Source organism: Borostomias antarcticus (assembly GCF_949987555.1).
Source record: "Borostomias antarcticus genome assembly, chromosome: 15".
NCBI classification, from domain to species: Eukaryota; Metazoa; Chordata; class Actinopteri; order Stomiiformes; family Stomiidae; genus Borostomias; species Borostomias antarcticus.
This window is the reverse complement of record NC_140248.1, coordinates 7,615,386-7,643,298: the sequence shown is the minus strand read 5'-3', so window position 1 is coordinate 7,643,298 and position 27,913 is coordinate 7,615,386. Positions and strand designations below refer to the sequence as shown.

The window sequence follows — 27,913 nt, the reverse complement described above, 5'->3', positions numbered from 1 at the left end:
GGCGAACGGTACATGATTCCTGCAGGTCCTTGGTGCCAATCAACAGTATCTAGCGTTCTATTTCTGTCCGGAAGCTTCCATTTGTGTGTTTACATCACTGGAGGAAAGGCTTCACAGCCGCAGTAGAGGGTGGATGACAGTCTCACTAAGTGGATTAGATGGCATGAATGACTCAGTCCAGCTTTCACACCTGTGCATGCCTACACACACACACACACACACCACACCCACCCACCCACACCCACACACACGCTAATATTCTGTTGGACCAGCTTCAGGTTTACACCTATGGAATGTACACTTCTAAAAGTAGAGCGTCTATCAACAAATGTGTTATTGGGTAAAACGAAAAAGGCAATAGCATAGTTAACCGAGCACAATTTATTTATTGGACAAAATATAAAATTACTCAATTCCCCTTCGCAATCTTCAAATACCTGATATATAAATAATAGCCCCATTTCCAAATTCCAACTTCAAACGCCAAACAGGTACATTTCCAACATCAACTCTATGTACGGCGAATTGTCCACAGCGAAAGGCCGAACCTGAGTATGAAACCCTTCCGTTTGGAGTCCAGGAGGCTTCCAGCCTCAGCTGCTCTGGGCCTGGGGCAGTCAGGCTGGACAAGGCTCAGTCACTTCACTGCTCCCATGTTTGATGGATCCTTCCAAAGCTATTCCTTCTCACGATCCAATCCTGGTGTTGCTCTGCGCTCTGGTTCTGCTCAATGAGTCGTGCAAGCACAGAGGAGAGAAGGACAGTGTGTGTGTGTGTGTCTGTTATACCACCTGCATGCCTAGCTGCTGAGCAGTGTCCTGTAGCTGCAGTATCACCGTGTCCTCGTCCAAGGGAGTCGAGGCGCTGGTCAGCACATAGAACTGGCCTTCTCCCTGCTGCTGGTCCATGAGGTCCCCGACGCCCCCCCCGGTCTGCTGCCCCCTCTCCTCCTCCTCCTCCAGGGGCCCGGCCTCCTCGTCCTCCTGCCCAGGCTCCAGGTCCTCTCCCTGGGAAGAGTCCTCGCCCTCCTCCCCTTCTCCCTCGCGGCTGTCCTGCCTCTCTCTCATCAGCTGCTCGGTCAGCTCCACGCTCTCGTAGCGAATCAGCTGCAGACGCATAAAGCCGTCCTCATGCTCCTTATACCTGGCAGATATAGAGAGAAGAGAGAGAGAGAGAGAGAGAGAGAGAGAGAGAGGGAGAGAGGGGGAGGGAGAGGGAGAGAGAGGGAGAGAAAGAGGGAGGGAGGGAGAGAGAGAGAGAGGGAGAGAAAGAGGGAGGGAGAGAGAGAGAGAGACAGAGAGAGACAGAGAGAGAGAGAGAGAGAGATTAGTTTTATTTATTAGGATCCCCAGTAGCTACTGTACAGCATTGCAGCAGCTACAGATGTGACAGATGTTCAGGACCAGGTTAGTGACCCATAGATGCCCAGTCCCTGCTTCATTTCCATTCATTTGTGAGGGATACATGGTCACACTGAAGACATGCTGAGAGATACTACCTGAATCGGGGGTGTCCAGAGGGCCATTTGAACTGGTGCTTCTTGCGCAGGTGTGCAGTGAGGTTGTTCCCCCTGGTGAAGCACTGCTCGCACACATGGCACTTGTAGCGAGCCGCCAAACCTCCCTGAGTGAGAAGGTCCGAGTGTAAAAACCTTAGACAGGAAGTCACACCTCCCTGAGTGAGAACGTCTGAGTGTAAAAACCTTAGACAGGAAGTCACAGCTGCTTGTTTGTCATGAATGTGAACTAATACCCAGAGAGCAATCTGCCTGGGCACTGGGCGGCCCGCTGGGGAAGCCACTAGCTTTTTGGGGCGTTTTGCCGCTGGAGAAACTCGAGCGTATAGCCGTCGGCAGGGCGCCGAGATTTGACCCCCCTCTGAGTAGCAGCGCAGGAGGACCTGAGGCGTCTGGCTGGTGGCAGGATTATCCCACCCACAGCAACCCATTACAAGCATATGGAACAGTATTATGCAATTTGAGGACACCATTTCATTCATTTTCTTTTAAAATTTATTTTAATGAAATTATTTTCTAAATTGCATTATGCAATTTGAGGACACTATTTAATGAATTTCTGTTTTTATTTTTACACTAAGGAAAAATACCTCCATATACATTTGAACAGTCCAATGTAGATTTGTCGCATTTACACCCTGACTTATCTCCTTTAGAGTACTTTGCACAGACTGCATAATATAAAGGGAGGCATATTGTACACTAATTTGGTCAAAGAAAAAAAATCAGCAATAGGAGGTGATACTTTTTAGACTAATTAGATAACCAACATCAATAAAGGTTTAGTTAGGAGTAATCCGCTCTATTGTAATATTGAGGAGCAATCCTTTCATTTCTGTTTTGTTTAATTTCTAATTAGATTGACAATTGTAGGCACATTCCTTTTGTGTATCAAGATTTACATATATAATATATACTGTATATATATACAAATTAAGTCCTAATTTTGCAATTTAAATGTGAGATGATAATAATAATTAAGATAAAACAAAGAATGAAAGGCATTATTTACTTTATTGGGTGACAGGTTGGGTAGGTTTAGGTTTGCGTTTTTCATTAGTTTTTTTTCATCGTTTTAACTTAAGTCGCACTGAAACGGATGTTTGAGATCATCTAACTTCCGTAGTTTGACGTATTTCCGACGCAAACATGAGGGTGGGACATAATGTTTAGAGGAATTTGATTGGAACATTGACAAGTGGACGGGTTTTAAGAGCTTAAGACAGATTCAATAGGAGGATAGCGTTGATTGACGGGTGGATGTCGTGAGATTATTGGCCTAAAATCTAAGGCACCTGTTGTCGTCATTGCACGTGACCTACCGTTTTCCAGGAAGTAAGAAATTATATACTTTGATATAAGATTACAACAAAAGTAGCATTTTGTAATTTTTTGGGCATACATCGTTGAATAGGTGAACACTATGATCAATAATCTGAAACAAAATGGGACAGAATGCTTTTTTCATTTCAGTGCGACTTTAACTTATCGTGTTTGCTAGTTTAGTTTTACCTCCACCTCAGCGCCAGTGCAGGGTGAGAGGTAATGTTTTCAGTGGTGTGTGAGTGCGCGCCAGAGACCAGGAGGGGACAGCTACATGCATCATTACCTGCATTAGCAGAACATACAGCGTGGGGCGGGGGAGGGGGGGGGGGGTGGGGTTAGCAGGGATGCCCACCACCAACGTGGCGAGTAAGGACCGCTAGCAACACATTTGGTCACGCCAGCGAGCCCCCGGCACCCGCTGGAGAGCCACAAACTTGCAAAAGGGCCACGGCGAGCTGGATAGTTGCTTGCGGTCGGTCAGTGCGTCTCATCTTCCCCTCTCACCTCGTGCACTTTTCTGTAGTGGGCCTTGATGGACTGGATGGACCGGGTGGTGAAGTCACAGCTGGTGAAGTCACAGCGGTAGGCGGGCTGGGAGCTGTGGGTGTCCAGGTGTTTACGCAGGTCGATCAGGTTCTTACAGCTGAGGGGAGAGGGGGAGCGGATTAGGAACACCAACCCCCTTCCGTGAGGCTCAGTGTCTTGAGGACGGAGGACATGCTGATGTGTCCTACCTGTACTCGCAGTATTCACAGCTGTAGGGCTTCTCGTTGCTGTGGCGGAACTTGATGTGGTTGCGCAGTGACGAAGGTGACGGACAGGTCATGTCGCACAGGGGACACTTGTAGTGGTTAACTAGGTGGAGGGGAGGGAAGGGAGAGAAATCATTAGAGCAGGTACGCCCGGGAGGCCCCGGGGGGCAGCCTAGGGGGCGCTGGGAGAGCGGGTGCGGTGAGAAGGCCTCTGTGCTCCGTGCTGCTGGGACTCACCGTGGTTCCTCATGTGTTCCCTGAGCAATCTCTCCGTGGCAAAGCGTTTGGAGCAGTGGGAGCACTGGAACCTCTGAACTACATCACAGACACACGCACACACAAGAGAATACAGTAGTAAGTTTGCAGAAGCCTCCACACAGAGCTCTCAGATAGGACGGCTGATAAGAGGTTTTTCAGCTGACTTTTTCCTGTTCTTAAGCCATTCCCAGTGCCAGGACATATATGCTCAGAATCTAGGAATAGAGAGAAGACCAGGTGCAAATAGTAAATGCCAACTAGGCACTAATGCACGGATGTATAAGGTCGTAAGACTGAACTATGTATAAAATCCAGCCACACTGCGACTATAAAGATGGCACAAACTCAATGCTGTGGTCCGATCAAAGTACACTGAATGGGAGTGTGTCTCTGTGACTGACCCAGGATCTGTCTGCGGTTGGACTCAGTAAATCTTGAGTCTGATCTACAAGTCTGTTCCGGCGTACAACTTCCTCTCGGCCGTTGACTTTTCAATACCAGTCACCCGTCATTTACCAACAACTATGTCCATGTTGACACAAACACGCCACCCCCCCCCCCTCCACTCTCACCCTCGTAGGAGGTCTGGCGTATGATGTGGTCGAAGAACTTGGTGTTGTTGGCGAACATGCCCCCGCAGGTGGGGCAGGCCACCACCTTCTCCTGGGTGTGGCTACGCAGGTGCTCCCGCAGCTTAAAGCGCCCTTTGAAAGTGGTCCCGCAGTCTGGAGGACAGACGACACACGCCGGGCGTTATTGGCGGTCATCTCGCCGTTCCCCCTGCCCCTCGACCGCGACTCACACTCCTTCTGCTTTATTGCGAATACCGTTACCCTTGGCGTTTCACAACTCACCTTTCCAGCCGCAGCGCACCATGCAGTCCTTATCGCCAGGAGTTATATCAATGCACCAGCTATGCATTTCCACGTGGCGATAGAACCACTCTGGGTTGACTTGGGAGGGTTGCTGTACACAACACAGGGGAGATCGTTCACAGATACTGTTAACTAAGCACATCAAATAACAAGAGGCTCTGACCCTAGTGATCCGCTCTAGCAGTTGTTGGCCCAGGCTTACGTCACACTGTTCCCACTGGCAAATGAAGTTGTCTGTGATGTCAGGGATAATGTTGCGGTTCTGGTAGCCGATGGCGCAGGCGCCGTGAGTGGGATGGGCCTGGAGCACGCGCAGCCCCCACTGCTTCAACTTGGTGTGGTAACAGTGGAAATACACATGGCGGAGCAACTCCTCGTCACACTCTTCAGAGCAGAAGCCGCAATCTCTCCACAGACAGCCGTGCCCCTCTACAAACAAGACAAAGACATGAGTTGGTATAGAGGGGTACTCGATTTTAGAATGGCTCCGTTTTTAGCCTTGATACTGTTTTTGAAGAATGCGTTTCTACTTTCTCTGTGCCTCTCTCAAACAAGACAACTGCCCTCACCTTCTCCCCACGCATGAAGCCGTCCTCATGCTCCTTATACCTGGCAGATATAGAGAGAGAGGGGGAGGGAGAGAGAGAGAGGGAGAGAGAGAGAGAGAGAGGGGGAGGGAGAGAGAGAGGGAGAAAGAGGGAGGGAGAGAGAGAGAGAGAGAGAGAGAGAGAGAGAGGGAGGGAGAGAGGGAGGGAGAGAGAGAGAGAGGGAGGGAGGGAGAGGGAGAGAGAGGGAGAAAGAGGGAGGGAGAGAGAGAGAGAGAGAGAGGGAGGGAGAGGGAGAGAGGGAGGGAGAGGGAGGGAGAGGGAGGGAGGGAGGGAGGGAGGGAGAGAGAGGGAGGGAGGGAGGGAGAGAGAGAGAGAGAGAGAGAGGGAGGGAGGGAGGGAGGGAGAGAGAGAGAGAGGGAGGGAGGGAGGGAGGGAGAGAGAGAGAGGGAGGGAGAGAGAGAGAGAGAGAGAGAGGGAGGGAGGGAGGGAGAGAGAGAGGGAGGGAGGGAGGGAGAGAGAGAGGGAGAGGGAGGGAGAGGGAGGGAGGGAGAGGGAGGGAGGGAGGGAGAGGGAGGGAGAGAGAGGGAGAGAGAGGGAGGGAGGGAGAGAGAGGGAGAGAGAGGGAGGGAGGGAGGGAGGGAGAGGGAGAGAGAGGGAGGGAGGGAGGGAGAGGGAGAGAGAGGGAGGGAGGGAGGGAGAGGGAGAGAGAGGGAGAGGGAGAGAGAGGGAGGGAGGGAGGGAGGGAGAGAGAGGGAGGGAGGGAGAGAGAGGGAGGGAGGGAGAGAGAGGGAGAGAGAGGGAGGGAGGGAGGGAGAGGGAGAGAGAGGGAGGGAGAGAGAGGGAGAGGGAGAGAGAGGGAGAGGGAGAGAGAGAGGGAGAGAGAGAGAGAGAGAGAGAGAGAGAGAGAGAGTTCTGCCAATAGTTGTGTCCTCACCTAGATCACTGTCTCCGTCTGGTATGCTGAGCGCTTTGAGGTGAACCTCCACATGTTTGCAGTACTCCTCCATCCGGTCGAAGGACTCCTCGCAGGATCCCCACTCACACAGCAGCTCCAGGGCTGCGTCCTTCTTAGCCCGTTTACCCGAAGGCATCTCACACAGATGTTGACGGGGCAACAAACTAACATTAAATATCAGTGCAAAGCACGACGGTCTTGACTATGGTTTGTGGACAAACCAAATCAAAATGGGCTGTGCAGCTGTGTGAACCGCTAACTAAGCTAGCCACTACTAGCTAGCTAGCTGACTTGTGACACCAGCATCAAGCTAATATAGTGACCATCCCGTTAGTTAAGTTACGAAGTAATGTAGAAAATCGCGACATGAACATTAGGCTATTAGACACAAAACCATGTAGTTGGAGGAATATACAATCGTATAAACAAGCCAGTGTTTTGGGCTCCTTTGCATGCATAGGTTCACAGAAATACAACAGTATCCAACGTGATTCCTCTCAGCCAATCACGTTTCAGGATTCCATGGTAGGCGTAGTTGTACAGCTGAAATATGTGTCCCCTTAATGAATACATTGGTTCCGGGAAACACAATGGGAACTTTATTTTGCATATCTGAATAGATAGAGTAAACACTTCTTAAAATGTGTAAATATGTATAATGTTTATGACACATTTGTTCTGATCACTTTTATTTATTCCAATCAATTACAAGAGCAAACACGTTATCAAGTCTTACGCTTGTACTTATGTTCCTGCAACAGGCAGAATAATCCAGTGTCAAAACAATATAGCTTCACATAATGGAAGCTAAATCTGGGTTGAGAATAGATTTCTACATTTCATTTTTTTTAGAATGTCCATGAAAATACATCTAAACCATTAATACTAACGAACAATTCCATCTATCCTTTGTAAATCTCATCCTGTCGTTCTCAGGGTTCCCTCCACCTTCAATTCCCCTTGGACTGCATTAACCAACACATCCCAGAGAATACTCACTACTATTCCTCAATCTCCCTATGTAAACCTGTCACCAAGAGTATTGCCCTCAATGTTGATTACATTGGGATAGGCGTGGAACCTCTCCATTCTTTTTTCCACAATGGTATGATTCCCATTAAGTGCGTTCCATCCAAATTAGTTAATTTTCCATACAAGACATTCTGATTCCGATTCCGTCAACTGCATTGGTCTGGCTGCATGGTCTTCCCACCATCCTGTTAACTTGACTGCCAAAAACAGAGGAATATCCTCTTGTAAGTCTTATTGGTAAAATGACCCATCTTCAAGGGGTGAGAGGTGAAACACTACTCAATCATTTGGCATAAGCATCATAGATGAGTGAGGTTGTTCTAGGACTCATTCCTGTAGGCTCGTAGCATTGTCTCTATACGTCGTAGAAGAGGCGCACTAGATGATAGCGGATTCCAAAAGCCAATGCACTCCCCAACACCTGGCCAAGAGACAAATATGAACAATCAAGTGTTCACTGTTCAAATGTGTACAGTATGTTAAGACAGAGATTTTCAAAACATTCAAATATGAGCTTTGTAGTAAAGAGTTGGTGGGAAAAATCGATTAATGTAAGAATCAGAAATTCTATTCTCTACGATTATCGATTGATTCACAAACTCCTTTATAAATAAATAATATTTTAAGTTATTAGTTTATAACTTAAAATATAGTTTATATTATATAAATAAAAACTTGATAAATGTATTTTCTGATGAAAATGGATGGAATGGATTCCCACCCCTATGGTAGCACCTGTATGAGCAGCATGATGGTTGTGAGGGTTCTCTCATGAGTGGGTCCCCGCACTTTCAGCACCAGATTGATTAAGGTCATGTTGTTGCACTCCACAAACTCATCCTCCTCCTTATCCTGGCCCCTCCGCACATCCAGCAACCATAGCATCTCTGCCACCTGGTGGCCACAAAAGGCATTGACAAATTAACAACATATTAAAGGGGTAATTCAGAATTGTGGGTCAGTTACCACTTACCCATAATGTTGTTGAGTGATGGAGAACATTTTCAGCTGAGTCCATGCTGTCTCTCATTCAGGCGTTAACGACATGCTAATGCTAGTGCACCCAAAACTAAATGGCTAGCATTCACACAAAACTCACTTATAAACACTCCAAAAAAGTAAGGATCGCCAGATAAACTAAACTCCTCATCAATGTCAGAGACATCCGTTTCAAACGTGGCCATTGCAACGTGTTGTTGTGTTGATAGTAAGAGAATAGTCCACTCTTCTCCTTCCTTGTTGTTGTGAAAACAATAGTGCCGGCTAGTTACGTATCACTCCGCCTAACTATTTACAGAGAGAGACATATAGGTCCGAACAAACAAATGGGTTCAACAATAGTTGGACTTATGGTATAAAAACGCAAATGAGCCCCTGACAGACTGTCCTCATATTTGATTTGGAAGCACTGTGAATTGTTTAATTGAGTTTTCTTTGAATCCTAGCCGTTTATACTGCATTGAGATAGTATTACTGTAGCATGTTGCTAATCCCGGAACGAGAGACAGCATGGAATCAGCTGAAAATGTTCTCCATCAATCAACAACATTATAGGCAAGTCGTAAATGAGGCTCTGTCCAAAATTCTGAACTACCCCTTTAAAGTGTAACGCATGTAATTTGTAACCCAATCAAAAGTTAGAATGATTTACCGTTAGTATCAGGTCTCCTAATTTGGATAGATCCTTCCTTTTGAATTTGGAGTAGCTCATTCCTAGATTTCCTGTGTCCGGGTTTAATCTTCATCCATCAGGACGTTTGGAGAGTAAAAGTATGATCAGGATTCCTGACAATACTCAGGTGCAACTATTAGAATTGAGAGATATCAGCGAGGGAATGCGCTCGCTAGCCCTAGCGTTACCTGGGGAGGCGGTGTCTGGGACAGGGGACTATGTGGAAGAGCTGAGGCAATGAGTAGACAAAGTTGACCACCTGAGGGATGAAGAAGAGCAGCATTGTTTTGCTGAAATGTCCTAGGATGCCCACCACAGCAAACGTCATCCCGGCAAAGTAGCAGAAAGTGTCTCCCACAAACACAGATGAGGGGTACCTGTGATGAGGTATACGTTAACAGATGTTCCTTTGACTTGACATGTTTGCAACAAAACGATGTCATTTGCAATGCTGTCAACAATGTGCGATGTTTCCCGTCAACAACTGTTTCAAACTCACCAATTGTGGTAGAAAAGTGCTAAAGTGGTGAAGAAGAATGGGATCATGAAGTACAAGGAGAAGACATGGTCATCCTGGTAGTCTCCTGCAACAACGAGAGAAGACCGAGCTGCCATGTGTCCGCTATCACATTCAACCATGTTTGGTCGTGTCTAGACATGCAAATGCACAGAAGGGAGTGGAACCAAATTGAAAAAAAAAAAATCTGATCAGCGTGACAACTATCACTCACCACCCAGCTCAAGCAGGTTGAAGATGATGATGGAGCCAGAGATGAAGAGGGCTTGTCCGGACTCAATCCCATTGATACCCGCCAAGATGTTGATGGCGTTAGTGCAGAACACAGCCAGCATCCCCATATACACATAGTAAAGAAGTCCTACAGAAAGAACACAAAATGTTGTACAGTACATGGTGCAATAAACAGTACCTCAAGGTGTGAATGATGTGGTTTCTGACTAACTACTCCTTTCCTGGGTAGCTCCCGGGAGACTGAAGCACATGAGCCCACATCACAGCACTCACCCAGATCCAAGTGCATCCCCAACAGAAGTCTGAAGGGCTTGGGAACTACGATGACTGTGTTGCCAAAGTTGGTGAAGTAGACCATGAGCAGTGGCAGGGAGGCCATGGTGGGCAGCAGAAGCTTGTGCCTCCAGCGCAGGTTCAGCACATCATCAGCAAAGCCCAGGAAGATCATACAGCAGATGGCCAGCAGGGCACCGATCAGCTGGACAAACTGACCAGAAGACAGACATAAGAATGAAAGGGCTAATAATAATTAACACCGGGCACAGCGAGCTTCCCTTAGGGGAAATGGCTCTAAATACTGTAAGCTCTGGCCCCCACCACTGTGTCACTTGTCACTTTATATTGACCATTTTTTATATTTATAAAATTTTTATGCTTCACTTGTTTATTGTTATTACAGTACCATGTATATTATTGTACTACGTATGCTAGCTATGGAAGAAGGAAGATTGCGGCCGACCCCTCCCACAATCTCTTCATGCCCCTCCCCTCAGGCAGGAGGCTGCGGCCCATCAGGACCACGACCGCACGCCAGAGGCAGCTTCTTCCCCACGGCCACCAGCCTCCCCCCATTTTATACCCCCCCTTTGCACTATCCTGTCTCGTCCCTGCACCCTGTCCAATGTTGTCTCCATGTTATGCACTATGCGTGAAAGCAAATTCCTAGTACAGTATGTTGAAAAAGTACAATGGCAATAAAACTAATTTGATTCTGAGTCTATTCACTACCTCTTCTGTTCTCTCACACTGCTGCTGTAACGCCCGGATTTCCCACCCTGGAGATTAACCAAGTCTTGTCTATCTATCTATCTATCTATCTATCTATCTATCTTATATTATGTTGCTTGAATACCTCCGTCCTATGTTGAATGCACTTAATGTAAGTTTATCTATTGATCTAACTGACAGGTAGACAGACTGGCTCTCCCAGTCCCCTCACCTCATCGTGTGGGAAGCCTGCGCACTTCTCTCCAACAAAGCAGCCGACGAACGGAACCGGGATGAAACAGAAGAGAATGATGAGGAACACGGTCCCACTGATCACGCCCTGAGACTCCGGACTGAGGGGATGAGGGGAGAAACGGGGATGAGGGGAGAAACGGGGATGAGGGGATAAACGGGGATGAGGGGATGAACGGGGATGAGGGGAGAAACGGGGATGAGGGGAGAAACGGGGATGAGGGGAGAAACAGAGAGGAGAGAGAAGTTCATTAACCTCATGAGCATCAAGAAAACAAACTGTCTCTCTATCTATAATCAAACGTGACAATGGCAATACTCACATCTGATTTTTAGAAGTTTTGTTCAGGTCAATCCCATACAATCTCGCTGCGATGAAATGGTCTTTGAAGGCTGGAATGAGTTTGAGTGTGGCCATGCACCCTAGTGCAGACATACAACAGTTGATCACAATTGGTAGGACAGGAATTGGTGTCATTGTTTCTGGATAATATATTACAGGTTCGAAATAAACAACGTTGTTATCCCCTTTGAATAACTAGTTGACTAATGTTTTGATAACTTGCAGAAGAATGTAGCTAGCGACTATAACGTTAGCTAGCTTTCAAAACCTTACGACGATACGATGCCCCAATTCGATAGACCTTCGTCAACTAGTCAAGTAAGAAGACTGGATCGACTCATTAACTAACGAGCCAAATAAAATAATCACGCCATATGACACCAGTCGTGTATGGAAATAATTTAAAACGCATGGCTAGCGATTATGCACAGCCAGGGAGCTACGACACTACCAACACTACTCGCCCTTGTTTCTAATCGGACCTTGTATATGTTGGACCAGTTCCACGTCTACTTCCGCTAATGGAATTTGGGCTACGTTCAGAGAAGCAAACGTTCCCAGTAGTTCTTGTGCATGACTGCGTAGTAACTAATGTTAGCAAAGAGTATGGAAAGCATGTTAGTAGTAGCTTACTGTCTACATTTTTCTGGTAGTAGTCTGTGAAACATTGGTTTTTATATTTTCAGCTCTACTGCAATGATGATGCAAATCATTGTTCAACATGTTACACCGTCCTGAATATGCCATGTTCTCTTTAATTATACGGTATTAATCTGCATAAAAATGACAATTCATCAACGAACACAAAGTTGTGTTTTAATGTTTTATTTTTTATCCTGTCTTTGAAACAGGAAAGCGCAAGAGCGCGTGCGTGGCCCTTTAAGGTTTTTGGCCGTGCACGCGCTGTTTGACAGCTCCACTCCACTTTGTGCGCATTTCCAATGCCGTCTCTGCACTGGGTCGGAGATGGGAGGAGGGGTAGGATCCCAATTCAGGGGATTTCTATTTTGTAGTCCACTCGAAGGATGATCAAAGGCAAATTATTAATTTTCAGGTATCGTTCAAGGCTTGAAGAGCTGCACGATCCAAAATCTGAAGATGACAAGCAAAATCGTGTTCGTGTTGCATTCAATTCGGATTACTGTTGACACAATGTAACCTGGTTTTGGCTGGCCATGTAGCCCGCTATGATTTCTTGCTATTGATACCTCCTGACCGTGGCAGATAGAACCATTCAACAAAATAGGTAGGTAGCCTATTGGTCTAATTTATTTATTTTGTTTTTTCTTATTGCAATTTGGTTGCATATACGCTCCCGCTGAGTGAATGAGACAGTGCTTGGTGTATTTAGTGTATCCCGCGAGGTGCTGGTTACATTCTGATACCGAGACGACGCAACTATCGCTTTCTGCACACGTCTAAACCCACATGCAGTATTTTGAAAGAAAACAGACAGTATAGGCTACCGCCGAGCTTGATTTACACAATCTCGCCGCACCCATTTGCAACTTTGCACGATTTCGTCATTTTCTTTTGAGGCAATGTACAGATAACCATGTATGCCATGATTCATCATTTTGACCGACTCTTACCTGGCCCTCTCACAGGCATAGGGCAGTCCGAGTCTCGATCTTGATCCTGTGACAATATGAGAGGCCAGAGGAGTTCATGATGATGCTCCAGGACATGAAGTGGCTGTGCCTGGTTGGACTGTTCCTGACCTCCCTGCTGATTGTATTGGCCTGGCTGGTCCAGTACTCTCTGGCTGTACTGCGCCTCAGGAGCACCAAGCCCGTCACCAAGAGCAGGGAGGACACGTCCTGGACGCTCCCTTTCACCCTGTCCCACCAGACCCAGGCTGGGGGTGTGTGGGGGTCCCTGCTCAAGCTCCGGTTTGGACGGGATGGAGGGATGGCTTCTGAGGCAGGGGTGAAGGGCCTGCTCACCTCTCTGTTTTCCTTCAAGTCCTTCCGGGACAACTGTCAGAAAGCGTGGGTCCAGGCACTCAATGAGCAAGCTTGCAGACATGGGGTAAGTCGTTACGTTGCTGTTGGCTACGCTGTTGTTTCTAAGCTCTCCAAGGCCATTCTCACACAATGGTGCTGGGAACACGTGAAACAATTAAGACAGATTTAGCAAGTTCTTTCACTGTGTGTGTGTGTGTGTGTGTGTGTGTGTGTGTGTGTGTGTGTGTGTGTGTGTGTGTGTGTGTGCGCGCGCGCGCACGTGTGTGACACCTTGTGTGCAATATGTATATAGGCACTTCATTGCAGGCAGAGCTACTCAATGGAGGTGTGGGAGTTGAAGTGTGATGATAAGTAGGACATAGGCAGGTTCTTGTATAACTGCATCCAGAGCACATGGTACTGGGAGAGCTACACTACTCATCCCCCAGTAAGAGCATCCATCTCTTATGACTAGGACAGTCTCACTTCTCCCTCTCGCTCTCCCAGTAGCATGTTCTGTCTATCAATCAATCAATCAAAGCTTTATTTGTATAGCGCATTTCATACACAGAGGGAACACAATGCGCTTTACAGAGAACAAGGGAGGTGGGCATGGGTCCCACCCCTACATATTCCAGAGTATCGTCTATCACAGACGATGATCTCCAAAGGTCATTTTACCTTATTTAAAATCTGCCTTTGATCTCTGGCTATCAAAAGTGGGCACTGGGAGAGGTGCCACATCTTCCCCCCCCTGCTATCGGGCCTACCTCGTGTGTGTGTGTGTGTGTGTGTGTGAGAGATTAAAGGGGGTCAGGCTGTTGCTCCCTAGAGTGAAAGAGGACACGTCCAAAGTAGCACCTCCTTCCTGCTGTGATCCACAAGGGTCATTGATTCACTGCTGATACAAAGAGCTGACCACTCCCTTTTCATATCAGGCGGGTACTGAGGAGAATTCTGGGTACTTGTTTTTCAAGGAAGACAGGGGACCGTATAACATACATCCCACTGATGTGATGTGTGCTTAGAACCTGAGGTATTATGAACGTGCTGATTATGATCATTATAGTTGACTGCGCCTGTGTTTACTTCTCACTCACAGTCAATATACTGTACTATTATTATGCAGCAGCGATGAGATGATGGGATGTTGTGACACGGTCCAACTAAATGCTTTACATGCTGCGCATTGTGTTGCCTCTGTGTATGAAATGCGCTATGCAAATAAAGTTTGATTTGATTCTTGCTGTGTGTGCGCGGGCGTGTGTGTGTATGACTTCATACCTCTCTAGTTGCTTGCATGTGTTTAATTGCACACCCCGTGCTGAAAATCATGCTAATAAATCATATTGATTGAGATGCTTACGCACGCCATCACTGTTTCTCAACATAGTAGCCTAGTGCCAGTTCACCCAGACATAGTTTACATCGTTGGGCCTCAGAGCCCACTAGGACAGTTACATAATTTGGTTTTTAGCTTCAACTCCACAGCCGGTAAACATGTCAGGAGTGTAGGGAACAGAGACAAGCTGTTACCCATGATGTGAACCTTGGACAGGAGCCAAAGCTAGTAGAGCCAGCTATTGTTCCTCAGCACAACACAATATCTACAACTGCTCCTTTCAGCACAGTCCATATGGTTGGATGAAAAGTACTGGCGGACAACCCGGTGCAAATAGCTCCGCGTGTTAATCAACGCCTCTTTATTTTTTGCAGTAGAGGAGGTCATACTATACTTTACCGGTGAAGTACTTTTCACTAACTTCACCGGCATATTGATTACACAAGATTCACACACTCTGCTTTCACTTCCTCCAAGGCTCAACAGCTTTAGTTCTGTAATGAGCCTCTCAGTAGTTCCTCCCTCTCCCGTGTTGAGCAGTGCACCTGCGTCCAATGTGATCACAAGCTTGTGTGTCAGAGGTCTCTGCTTGGGACTCTTGTTCCTGCTCCTTCCCCTCATACTCAAATACACCTGACCTGAAAAACCAGCCCGAGGGGTTGTTGCGGTGGTGGTATGAAGTGTCACGTCATGCTCTCTGCGCCGCACACAACCGCCTGCCACCTGCCAGGCATGTTGCCGTGGCCACTCGGGAAACAGACACCTTCGGCAACAGCCCGAACCATGGTGCCTGCGACTCACGTTCAGCGCTGACCTACACATCATCACGATTATGTTTCTGCATTGGGCAAAATATGAGCTGAGCCGGAGGAAAACAGGACCTGGGAAGAAAAGGCATCGGTGTCATCCCGTGAGGACTGAGAAATGTGAATCCGTGGAGGAATTAACGTGAAGTGCACCTCTGGCATCACCTGCTGGTGTCGTCGTGAAATTGTATTCCTCTCGTGGCATGACATACTTACCCAAACATTAGCTAACAGGCACTGCTGCTATTATCAAAATTGTATTTGTCATATCCCCCAGGTTGGTACACTAATGCTGTGTAGTTGGCTATATTGTCTGATCCATCATACCACCTTATAGGCTATCACATGGCCGGGGAGCTTCAATAGCCCGAGAGTATCTTCTGATCCTGGTATGGTGCCAAGTTGCATCAGGCTGCCATAGTCATCCATGTCCATGACACAAGTGTGTGTGTGTGTGTGTGTGTGTGTGCACGTGTCCAGAGTCGGACAGACCTCTTCCCTCCAGTCCTGAGAAGAGTGGATGAGGAGGAAGGAGTGAGAGCTGTTAGCCGTTGTCCGCTAGCCTGACAGCTCAGAGCCTGACATCGTCTGAAGGGGTGTGAGGGACAGTGCCCCCCCCCCCCCTCACACTCCTCATCCACTCTTCTCAGGACGCTTGACCAGTAGTCGGATGTAGGTTTTGTCAATAAACCTTGTCATTCGTTGTCACACTGCCCCCCCCCCCCCCCCCCCTTTATTGCAGAATGGTAATATGTCCAGCCAGACCTGTCTCCGGCGCTGGCACAGCGTAAACGAAGTGTGGAGATAGGTCTGGCTACGCGAGACCACTTGACCAGGAAATGTGAATCCTGGTACACAAACACAACTTCACAGTGGCGTTTTAATCAGACAGCCAGAGAGAGTGTGGTTGGTCAGGGGTGATCATATCTGTCTTGAGGATGGGATTCTGTTCAGGTATAGAGAAAGATTAAAGGTTAAAGTCCCAATGATTGTCACACACCTGAGTGTGTGAAATTTGTTCTCCGCATTTGACCCATCCCCTGGGGGAGCGGTGAGCAGCAGCGGTGCCGCGCTAGGGAATCATTTGGTGATGTAGCCCCCCAATTCCAACCCTTGATGCTGAGTGCCAAGCAGGGAGGCAATGGGTCCCATTTTTATAGTCTTTTGTATGACTCGGTCGGGGATCGAACTCCCGACCTCCCAGTCTCAGGGTGGACACTCTAACCACAAGGCCACTGAGCTTGTAATAATAGCAAAGTAATATTGTACATGGTATTTCTATCCATATAGTGTATGTGCTGGACTTGGTTCATCCTCTATATCATTCATTTCACTCAAGCCAATCACCAGTGGGAAGACATTCCACTGGGATGAGGCAGTGATTGCTGGATGATGTTCTCCCATACAGTATCTGAGTGAGTCCAGTCCAGCTCTAGTTTGATGATGATGATTTACGTGGTCACTAAGAAGATTCCCCCCCCCCCCCCCCCCTCTCTCTCTCTCTCTCTCTCTCTCTCTCTCTCTCTCTCTCTCTCTCTGTAATCCGGGGATTTAGCATTAGGCCTCAGCACAGCTGGTTACGTGTGTGATGTCAACAGAAGGACGTCCTCTGAGAACACACACATGAGCGTGCACACATGCGTGGACAGGCAGACACACACACGGCTGGATAACGCTGGCCTGACAGAGCACACACACCCCTCACTGATGCACTCTGATACAGAAAAACATGCTCCTCTTACATTGGGACGACCAACGTCGTCTTCCCCTCACCCTAACCCGGGTCCGTATCCTTTTCCTACCCCCACCCGACCCCTGCCTCTAACTGGACCCAGGTAGCTGGACACTCACGCACACACAGACATACACCAGTGTTTGCCATGTCTCTCCTATGATGTTTTTAGCCTCTCTTACTCTGAAAATGTAATTTAATGTAATTTATTGCTTTATAAATGTTCTTAGCCGGTAGAGAAACATACTCTACAGCTCACTTATCTGGCCCCTGGGTGATACTGGTTTTTTGCTTCCCTCTGGAATATGTAGGGGTGGGTCCTATGCCCACCTCCCTTGTTCTCTGTAAAGCGCATTGTGTTGCCTCTGGGTATGAAATGCGCTATACAAATAAAGTTTTGATTGATTGATTGATTGATACTCTGCGCACATGTGCTGCAGACATCTTTGATCCGCTGACCCCGCTGTGCTTCTCTGCAGACTGGGGCACATAGCAAAGGTTCTGGCTCCACTTCACACAGAAGACCTTAGCGAGCAGGAAAGCACACGAAGTTCACCTGAAGCTGTTTAACCGCACCGTGTCTGTTTGCAATGTAGTACAGGACCCGAGGGGGGGGGCGGGATGCATTTCTCCCATCCAGGCTGTCCTCCAGGGGCAGCGAGGAGCAGCAGGCAGCCATCGTTCATGGCGCCCGCGGACCAAGTCCAAGAGCTCAGTCCAGGTCCTGGTCAGGGACCGGACTGAAGAGCATCTGTTCTTCATGTTTTTCGTATCGGGTTCTTTGGGAGGAAACTCTTGTGAACACGGGGAGAACATGCAAACTCCGCACAGAAAGGCCCGGAGACCTTCTTACTGTGAGCGATTTTGGGGTTCAGTGTCTTGCTCAAGGACACTTGGGCTCAACGCCCGGGAGCTGGGATCGAACCAGGGACCCTGAGATCCTCAGCTAGCGCTCTACCTCCCGCTCTCCTCCCTACCTCAGGGCAGGATCTCCTAACCCCCCTCGATGGAAGAGAAGGGAAATGTACACTGCCACTCTTATAAATGGAATAGATATTCGTCAGTGCTAGTGAATAAGCGCGATGGTACACTAAAAAAGACATGAAGGATTCTGTTCACAGAGCAAGGCTGGATTTGTCTACGGTGAAATGTTGGCTTGATGGTGGAAGTAGAATCAGGCTTGTTTGGCCTCTATCACTGACATCAGAGGGATGTACAGGCGATGGCCCTGAGGCATGAAACACCACTTTATATATATATATATATATATATATATACACGTAGCTGGAGGAAACAAGGCTTCCTGTTGATCGTCTGGCTGGCAGATGGGTCATTAAGAGTTTAAGAACCAACCCACTGAGCAAAGACACGTCTAAAAGACGTCTTTTAGATGTCTTTTCTGTCTTTTTCGGACGTCCAAAGACATCCAATTAGGAGCCAGAATGAAAGTTTTTTTAGACGTTCAGATATTGAACCCGTTTTGCACGTCCACAGACGTCTTAGAGGGGTCCAAGCCAGACGTTTGAATATCGAGGGGTCCAGCAGACGTACAAATGGGGTTCTGGACCGACGGACGTTATTAAGACATGATCTGAACGTCTCCCTGACGTTGTGTGTTTGCTGGGAATGTGCTCCCTCAAAAAAAAAGTTATTTAGTTCAATCCAGTGCTGGATCACTCCATAGCAAGGAGACCGAAAATTCAATTCAATTCAATAAAATTCAATATGACCCGGACTCTAGAAACATTTTCTTCTTTTATTTAATCCTCAAATATGATATTGTTTAATGCAACCACACGTTTCGACTTCTGTTCCTTAACTCCTTAACACATATTCCATATATGAATGTCTTACCTTTAGCCTAATGTTAACATAACATCTTCCTCTTCTTCATAAAAAAACATCCCAGATCCAATTCTTAATATAGCCCTTTTGGAAACAAAGTACTCTATTCAAGATCTGTAATACTGTTTTTTTGCTTCCCTCTGGAATATGTAGAGAGTGGGTCGTATGAAATGCGCTATACAAATAAAGCTTTGATTGATTGATTGATTGATTGATTGATTGATGGGTGATTTTCTGCCTGCAGAATACCCTGATGTGCTTTCTACAACGTGGAGGTCCTCAAGAGAGCATTGCACCAAACTGTCTTAGCCCGGGGATTATTTCTTTCTGGGAGAAGATATTGGGCAGGGGGTGAAGGTCAACTAGGACATGGATGTAGAGTAATAATAAAAATATCTCTTTCTGGCTTTTAGCGCCTATTTAAGTAGAGCCAGAAGGTTTAGGAGGCTGACAAACTCAAAATGACACCATGGATATGTCCTCAAGACTGGTGTCTCTCCAGAGATACCCCCTGTAGATACGCCCACTCGCACAGCGGTGGGCGCATCACAAGGACACAGTGTGGGCTGTGACTGTCACCGTCTCTCCAGGAGAGAGAGAGTTGTACAAAATCTCCATCCAAAAAGTGTAATTGTAATAAATTAGGATGGGTACTGTAGCCTGTATTTTTGTGTATTGTAAACTGCTTTTATTTTTGATCATTTAAGAATATATGCCGTTTCATCCTCATGGTCAACGGACTTTTAACTGCTTTTTATTTTATAGCATGTCTTATAAAAGATAAATGCCAGGCTCTATGCTGAATAATCAACAGGATAGCCTACTGTAGCCACACTTGTCACTCTTTTGGCAGTGCATATTGGAACTACGGATGATTGAGCACTACAAGGCAACAGCTAGCTGACGTACACAGAATAGGCTGGATGGGTTAGTCATGTGACTGCAGTGTGTGAGTGGAGTCTGTGCCCAAAATGAAACCCCGGTCTGTGCTCAACAAGAAGGCTGGATGCAGTATATAATCAATCTTTTATTTTTTGTGGAGCATAGCTTTTGGCCCCTTGCCCTTCTCGTTGACACAATGTCTTTGCCAACCCATCACCACACGCACACACACACGCGCGCACACACACACACACACACACACACACACACACACACACACACACACACACACACACACACACACACACACCCTGCACCATCACTCTCTCCCACCTCCTGCAGTTCTGTTTGATGGAGATTGGAGGTTCAGGAACATATGCTCTGACAATAGGGGATTCATCCTCTCTCCCTTCCCTCTCCTGAGCCTGTTAAAGCTCCCAGAGACAGAGCTGCTCATCCTCTATTAAAGCTCCCAGAGACAGAGATGCTCATCCTCTATTAAAGCTCCCAGAGACAGAGATGCTCATCCTCTGGCACAGATCACTGGACAGACAGACAGACAGGCAGGCAGGCAGGCAGGCAGGCAGACGGACAGACAGACAAGCATAGTGAATCATCTGTCTCCAGTCATAGCATAGCGAGTTGTTCTTGCCTGTGGTAATCATTCCATGGCCTAAAAATCTGTCACTGTCTGATAAACAAGAACAGAGTGTCTGGGAGATGGTTCAGTTGATTTGACCGTAGATGACCGATTGACGCCATGATGAATGATGCGGTCTCTCGCACTCGGTCGTCGTCCTCCTCACTACAGGGAACCAAACCTGTGGACCCATCAGGGCGGCTCGCGGGTCTTTCCTGCTTCTTTCCTGCTGCATTTGTAGCAGAGAATATGTTCCATTTTCTTGCCGGTTTTTCCCAGCCCAGTGCTCCCAACCGCATTCCTCTGTGTTCCTGCTCTAGCCCTCATTCCTGTTATTCCACCCCCCCCCTATACGGGAACATCGGGGCTGTGCAGAACGATAACACTCATCAGAAGTCCATGTTCTTGTGAGGTTGTTCAGCATGCTAGCTCATGATGGTGAACTTCTGACTTTTCATACGCTTACTAAATATTGCCTGAAGACTTTGCATTTTTCCACACACCAGCATGAGTGCATATATGATATCAGAATTCTCTGAATTGTTTGAAATTAAATGTTCCTAAAATACTGCCGTGGGGAGACATATCCAATTGGTGGTTGGAGACGTAATATGCTCTGACTGCAGGAAACACTCAGGATTATGTGCATTTCATGCAGTAAAGTATCATGAGCTAATCATGGTTTAAGCGGCTTGACGAGCAGGGTCAACTTCGGTATAATCTGTGTCGTTACAAAAGTAAATCCTTTATGTGATTTCCTGCCCTTCCTGACCTAATGTTAACATCTGGTACGGTTTTATTCTTGCCATCAGAGCTCGATCCAGATCACGTTTGACAACAGTCTCCAGCTTCCTGCTTCCGCCACTATAGACAGTGTGACCTGCACTGACCGAACAGCTCACAGCATGGTAAGGTTACTTTAGCGCACCTCTCAACCAAACCTGTTTGAGTTGATTGTCATGGCAACCTCCTACAGTTGTACTCTCATGTCACTGTTATTATCAATCCTCATCGCTCTGTTCTCCCCTGCTGGCAGGTTTTGCAGTGTAACTTCGCCGTTGACGCCGTAACATTTCCAGTCACAGTAACACAGCAGTCACCTGCAGCTGTTTCCATGGCTACCTATCAGATCACCATAGAGCCGATGCTGGCCCAGGTATGACACGCCGTCACCATTTTGCGTGTAGTTTGCATGTGTGTCTCTTAAAACAATCTCAGGAGCTTTCACCTCGTTGTATTATTATGGAAAGCTATGATTTGAATGCGACACTGATTCTGGTGTAACCTCATGACTGATGGTGAAAGATTAGCCGTGCGCACGTCGACAGCGGGCGCTGGGTTAAGCGCAGAACATGATTTTAAGATGGAACCCACAGACTCACTAAAGCTCTGTGTGTGGTCTATCTTGAAATCGTGTAATATCATGACTGACCACCTCGTGTCTAACATGGGTCTCTCTCTCTCTCTCTCTCTCTCTCTCTCTCTTCCGTTAGTTGTTGGTTCGTCTGGAGGAGGGGGAGGAGCCGGGGTTGCTGGTGTCTAACGTGGGTCTCTCTCTCTAATGCGGGTCTCTCTCTCTCTCTCTCTCTCTCTCTCTCTCTCTCTCTCTCTCTCGTTAGTTGTTGGTTCGTCTGGAGGAGGGGGAGGAGCCGGGGCTGCTGGTCTCTAACGTGGGTCTCTCTCTCTAATGCGGGTCTCTCTCTCTCTCTCTCTCTCTCTCTCTCTCTCTCGTTAGTTGTTGGTTCGTCTGGAGGAGGGGGAGGAGCCGGGGCTGCTGGTGTCTAACGTGGGTCTCTCTCTCTAATGCGGGTCTCTCTCTCTCTCTCTCGTTAGTTGCTGGTGCGTCTGGAGGAGGGGGAGGAGCCGGGGCTGCTGGTGTCCTGGTCCTTCTCCAGACAGCCCTCCTTCTTCCTGACCGTCTGTCCACGCAGGCTCCAGAGGGAGGTGAGAGGACACTGCAGGCTCTACTAGTCTCAGGTCATATCAGCACACATGACATGTTATGGCATGTCTACACGCACACACACGCACACACACGCGCACACACGCACACACACACACACACACACACACACACACACACACACACACCATGTGATAGTTCAACTGTGTTATGTACAGTAGGGATGTGCACAGCGACTTTTTTCACTGACGAGTAGACGGTGGTTTTTTAACCGACTATACGACTAGTCTAACTCTGGTATTCGCATTCCTAACTCGTATTGTATTGTTTTATTTTCATTTTAATATGGACCTGGTTCTGCAATAAAGTTTATTTATCTATCTAATAGTGGAGTAACGGAACGTTGCCGTGATCCTATTGATCCGTGATCAATCTTTCAATGCTTTCCTTTGCTGAATCACAAATAATGCATATAAACAGTGCAAATAAAAATAAATCAAAATAATAGGCCTATTGTGCAAAAAAAATAAAAAAAATAGCTGACCACTACACAACTGATTTAATAATTTCAATATGATTGCTTTGAATGTTACAAATTAGTTGAAACTGGGGTAGTGATTTGCAAGCTGGTAGCCTACAGTCTGGGGAAGCGCTGGGCCACCACAGAACTGGGTCTTTACTCAGTGGGATGAGCAGTTCAGTTCACTATCACTCCAGCTCATCTTGAGTTGATGGCATAGTCCTCCTCCCCAAAGAAAGACCTATTGTTTATTTTGATTTATTTTATTTGCACAGTTTTACATTATTCTATGTGCTTTTTGGACCAATGCTTAAAAAAAAAATATATATATATATTATATTTAGTTTAGCTGACTAGTATTTCCTAAACGACTAGCAGAAGCTGCGCCGTATAAAACGACTATCTACCACATCCCTAATGTGATGATGGTGCCTGCTGACGCTGATTGGCTGGTGTTTTGTGCCCAGAACAAGGACGCAGAGGCTGACCTGGACATGATAGGAGAGCTGGTGGAGGACACTCTCTTCAGTACGCAGCCAGCCATGATACTCAACCTGAAGACCTGTGTATCCAGCCCTGCGGTAAAACACACACTTCCTTCTCCTCATGCCACCTAACTGGTCCTAAATACAACAAAGCCTTAGAGAAACTCATTCTATTAACCTTAAGTGGCTGTTTGATATAAAATGAAAGCTACCCCCCCCCCCCCCAACTGATTTGACTGTTAATTTGACTTCATTCCTTCCTTCCTGCTACTTCTAGTTTCCCAGGGACTGTTTCGTAGGGGGTTTGAGTTCCCTGTCTCAGAGTGTCCCCACACAGAGGCTGCTGCTGCGCCAGCTCCGGGCCACCGGCCTCCGAGGAGGTCAGCCTTAACATCATCAGCCACCATCTCTTCCTCTTCTGTGTGCGGCCCACTGTACAGTATCTCCAGGGGGGAGTACTGAGTGTGTGTGTGTGTGTGTGTGTGTGTGTGTGTGTGTGTGTGTGTGTGTGTGTGTGTGTGTGTGTGCGTGCGTGCGTGTGTGTGTGTGTGTCAGCAGGTCAGTGGTCTGGAGAGATCTGCTGTGTCGTGAGCCTTGACCAGCCGTCCACTGAGAAGAGGACTCGCTTCTTACCTCACAGCCCTGCAGCCTCTCTGGACTGGGGCGAGGAGGTCGCACTGTAAGAGAACCAGCACACACACACACACACCAATTACGGTTTACAGTACCTGAAATATTAACCCCATAAATTAAAGGGCAATAGAAATATCTGTTATGCTCACCCTGATGATGTTTTATCTGATATTTATTCAATCTATCACATCTAGGGACGTGGGCCCAGAAACCAAAGAACTGAGGCTGAGACTGCAGGAGCGGAGCAGCAAAGGGGAACGTAAGGCATCTTTCAATCTTTAAAACTTGATGATGATGATGATAATAAAAATAATAATAATAATAAATTGCATTTATATAGTGCCTTTCAAAAGACCCAAGGATGCTTTATTGACAGCAAGAGATTAACTGGTAGTACTATTGTCCGATAGAAGGCACTGTATAACCTGAAGAGATCTATAATGAAAGTTATTATTTTATGAAGGTACTGATAGACAGTATATAGTGAGGTGCAGCTCAGTCACATTCTCAAATGACTTGGCAGAATTCTTACCCGGCCACGCCTCCTTGGCCTTGGACCTCCCTCGGAGAGCTCCTACTGGACAACATGTGCTGTCAGTCAACCCAGGCCATGGCTTGGCACCAATCGCTACAGTCACCTTTGAGGTCAGTAACATGTGACATGTACATTCTGTGACGATTACATTCTCCTTTTAACTCTCTTTATAGAGTTCTTTGTTTTATCCTAGAGTATCCATTTTATTGTTTCAAAGAATTTACACAGAGGATTTACACGCTAAGCTGGTATTTTCTAGCCTCACACCTTTGGCCCTGAAATGAAACAATATGGTTTGTTCAAGCATAATCGACCATCAGAGAATCCTTAGCTTTGTTCAAAAATTCAAATTCAAAATTTGGAACAGATTGGCTTTTTCCATTTGTATGCATCATACGCAATAGACCCTGCTATTTTTATTGGGCCGACAGCAGCAGGTGACCAACTGATGCCCAATAAGGTTAAGTGATGTGTCACACAAACCTTGTGTTTGGGGGGGGGGGGGGGGTACCCAAAAAACTATAAGAGCCCAGTCTCAACAGCACATCGTCTGTCTCCCCAGCTGCTCTACCTGGAGGCGGCGGATCACCGTGGCGCCCACAACGCCACTCCTCTCCGCTCCTTTCTCACTCCCACCAAGAAGGTGGACGTGGACCGCACCGTCATGCCGGACGGCACCATCGTCACCACGGTCACCACCATCCAGTCGCGGCTCAAACAGGACCGCAGGCTGGGTCAGCTCACTGCTCTTGAGTCTGTTGTCAAGATAGTCGATAGAGATGAACTTGTTAGTTGGGCAAAATAGGATACAAGTGCCCTACAATAATAGGTCTACATACAATACCGGGGATATAAGGGAAGAGTTCTGTAGTGGTAACGATGACAGTGATCGGAGGGACATTGATGTGATGGTGTCTGACTCTCGCTCCCCCTGCTGCCTTAGGTGACTCCCCCTCGCGGTCTCCGTCCAAAGTGGAAGTGACGGAGAAGGGCCTCACGATCCTCTCCGATAGCCTCCATAGCAGGGCCAGCTCTAGCCCCTCCCCCAGCTGTGAGTTCTCATATGGAGATGATAACCTTGACAGCAGGGTCGCGTTCTGGACTAACATCTCTTAAGATATCTGCAGCTTCCACTGTGTTATATATGAAACTAGATTACCGATACAGTACATTGTGTGTGTGTGTGTGTGCGTGTGTGTGTGTGTGTGTGTGCGTGTGTGTGTGCGTGTGTGCGTGCGTGCGTGTGCGTGTGTGCGTGTGCGCGTGTGCGTGTGTGCGTGTTCCAGTGGACAGTCCTCTTTCCAATGGTCTGGATCCTGTCGCTGACACGGCCATCCGGCAGCTGACAGAGTCTGCAGGCAAGGCTGCTAGGAAGACGCCCACTAAAAGAAGCACGCTCATCATCTCTGGGGTGTCAAAGGTCAGAACCTAGTAAATAGCGGGTGTCAAAACCCCATCTGCTTTCTGCCAACACCTGCATGGTCTGCTCCCCGCATAAGAGAAAACCTCCCGTTCTTTGTGACGGGGCATCGCTCTGATAACGTCGTTCACTGTCTGAATTATCACATGTATCTCTGCTTAGCGTCCTATTGTAGAGCACCAAGAGTATTCTTCTCATTGCGGTTCATGTGTGTCTTGTGTCCTGTGTGCGGACACCCCAGGTTCCCATCTCCGAGGATGATTCGGCTCTGTCGATGGGTTACGCCGCCGCCATGGACGCCGCCCTGCTGGGCGGAGCCTCTAGCCACTGTGTGGCCGGGCAACACCACGACCCAGACGAGACCACGCCCTCGGACGCGTCGGAGCGGCCCTCCGTAGATGATGTGGAGTCAGAAACGGGATCCACCGGCGCCCTGGAGACACGCAGCCTCAAGGACCATAAAAGTGACCGAACCCCAGCCCTACTCTCATCCGTTTCTCATCCGTTTCTGCTCGTCTGGCTTCTCTTTGTAACTCTGCATATATAATAACCTACATTTTTCTTACAGTGGGCTTCCTCCGGAGTGGGACCAAGTTGCTGTTCCGTAGAAGACACAGACAGAAGGACCCCAGCTTCAGCCAATCCCACGAAGATGTCTCAAGCCTTGATAACAACTCCGCCTCTGGCGACTCCGTTGGCCATAAGAAGTCCGGTAGCTTCTCCCGACGCCTCATCAAGCGCTTCTCCTTCCGCTCATCCTCCTTCCGTTCATCCTCCAAGTCGAAGGACAAAGCCAGTGCCACTAATGGAGGGACGAGCACAGCGGACCACTGACTGGCATTGAAGGAGTAGATGGTAGAACTGCTGTACAATGTATATGGAAGAAAGTTAGTTGAGCCTCATCCTTCTGACTTTGACAGTTTATGTAGGCAGGACACCCCAGGTGGGTGGTCACTGGTTTCTTGTCAAAGCTTACCTCTGAGAGGACCCCTCTGGATAGGAAATGTAATGCTCCACCTTCAGGAAGGAGAATGGAGAGAATTAGTCACACATCTGGGGGGGTCAATATTTATTGTGAGAAGCCCCTGCTGCTTGTTGGATTAAAGGGGAATATTGAAAAACACACTTGACATTGTGGAAATTAAATGCTGTATGCCCCATTGAGCACAAGAGGGCAGTAGAGCAAGAGTGCGCGTGTCCTCTGAAAAGGATATATAAAAAAAATAATATGAAAATGATTTTCTTGGTTGCACTTTGGAACTTTATCTGATTGTTTACAGCACTTTCTTCTTGTGTTAATTCAACTGTTTTGTGTATTGTTTGCTCTTTAATTCACAAGATGAGTCCTGGTTTACCCCCAATATTGGGTAGCTGCATTGTGTAGTAGGTGTGCTTTCTTTCCTGCTTAGATAAAGGTCATAATAATCAGAAACTTAGTGGATGAACAGATATCTACCCTCAGTCTTAAGTTGGTGGTAATGTTGACTTAGTGTCTTACTTTTTAAAATTACAATCATCATTGTAACTTATGCAGAAAGCGGAAACATGCTGCCTGTGTTTATATTTATTTTCAGATCATGGAAGGAAATTTAAAGAGTGGTATTGCCATTTCAAAACCATAAACTCAATTAATAATAAGCCTTGCTTAACCAGCCTCTTAAGTAAATCCCCTTGGGTCAGAACAGCAATATTTATAGAGGATATGCAATCTTTTGATGGACAGAGAGTATGCATACAGTACCTTTAATACATTGAAGTAACAGTAATTGTTTCAGGTAGTTGAATCAGGTAAATACTTTGTAATCAACACAATTTAAAAAAAAATAAAAAAAATATATAGGCTACATGGAGATGGTTAGTCCTCTATTGCTTGTGCAATGCAAGAACCCTCCCTTCCTCTAGGACACATTCTCTCCCCTCACAGATGAACATAATCAACATGTAAAGATGTACATAT

At 47.2% G+C, this 27,913-nt stretch overlaps 3 protein-coding genes across 4 annotated transcripts; 1 reads left to right on the top strand and 2 right to left on the bottom strand.

Annotated features, from left to right (window-relative positions):
* Nucleotides 1-782: 782 nt before the first annotated feature.
* Nucleotides 783-6,589, bottom strand: hinfp (histone H4 transcription factor; the record flags this gene model as incomplete). The annotated part of the gene is made up of 9 exons (XM_084449878.1): nt 6,210-6,589; nt 4,930-5,156; nt 4,707-4,818; nt 4,425-4,577; nt 3,832-3,909; nt 3,577-3,697; nt 3,347-3,485; nt 1,499-1,623; nt 783-1,143 (listed from the first exon to the last, which is right to left on the bottom strand). Exons 1-9 carry the CDS (start codon nt 6,364-6,366, stop codon nt 783-785), a joined length of 1,473 nt encoding a protein of 490 aa, XP_084306004.1. The 5' UTR covers nt 6,367-6,589.
* Nucleotides 6,590-6,972: 383 nt separating this feature from the next.
* dpagt1 (dolichyl-phosphate (UDP-N-acetylglucosamine) N-acetylglucosaminephosphotransferase 1 (GlcNAc-1-P transferase)) lies at nt 6,973-11,727 on the bottom strand. Its single transcript, XM_084449782.1, has 9 exons — nt 11,248-11,727; nt 10,905-11,025; nt 9,959-10,172; nt 9,666-9,812; nt 9,434-9,518; nt 9,123-9,311; nt 8,914-9,001; nt 7,998-8,156; nt 6,973-7,683 (listed from the first exon to the last, which is right to left on the bottom strand). The coding sequence occupies exons 1-9, from the start codon at nt 11,400-11,402 to the stop codon at nt 7,618-7,620; spliced, it is 1,224 nt and encodes a 407-aa protein (XP_084305908.1). The 5' UTR covers nt 11,403-11,727; the 3' UTR covers nt 6,973-7,617.
* Nucleotides 11,728-12,248: 521 nt separating this feature from the next.
* Nucleotides 12,249-27,879, top strand: LOC311318324 (phospholipid transfer protein C2CD2L-like). Of its 2 annotated transcripts, none has more exons than XM_084449620.1 (15): nt 12,249-12,513; nt 12,875-13,298; nt 21,273-21,368; nt 21,497-21,616; nt 22,294-22,404; nt 23,351-23,464; nt 23,646-23,748; nt 23,927-24,047; nt 24,196-24,260; nt 24,525-24,646; nt 25,099-25,270; nt 25,480-25,587; nt 25,823-25,956; nt 26,198-26,420; nt 26,525-27,879. In XM_084449620.1, the coding sequence occupies exons 2-15, from the start codon at nt 12,936-12,938 to the stop codon at nt 26,788-26,790; spliced, it is 2,118 nt and encodes a 705-aa protein (XP_084305746.1). In that variant the 5' UTR covers nt 12,249-12,513; nt 12,875-12,935; the 3' UTR covers nt 26,791-27,879. The 2 variants fall into 2 exon arrangements, with proteins under 2 accessions (XP_084305746.1, XP_084305745.1); XM_084449619.1 differs by having other exon boundaries at nt 23,924-24,047.
* The last annotated feature ends 34 nt before the right edge of the window (nt 27,880-27,913 follow it).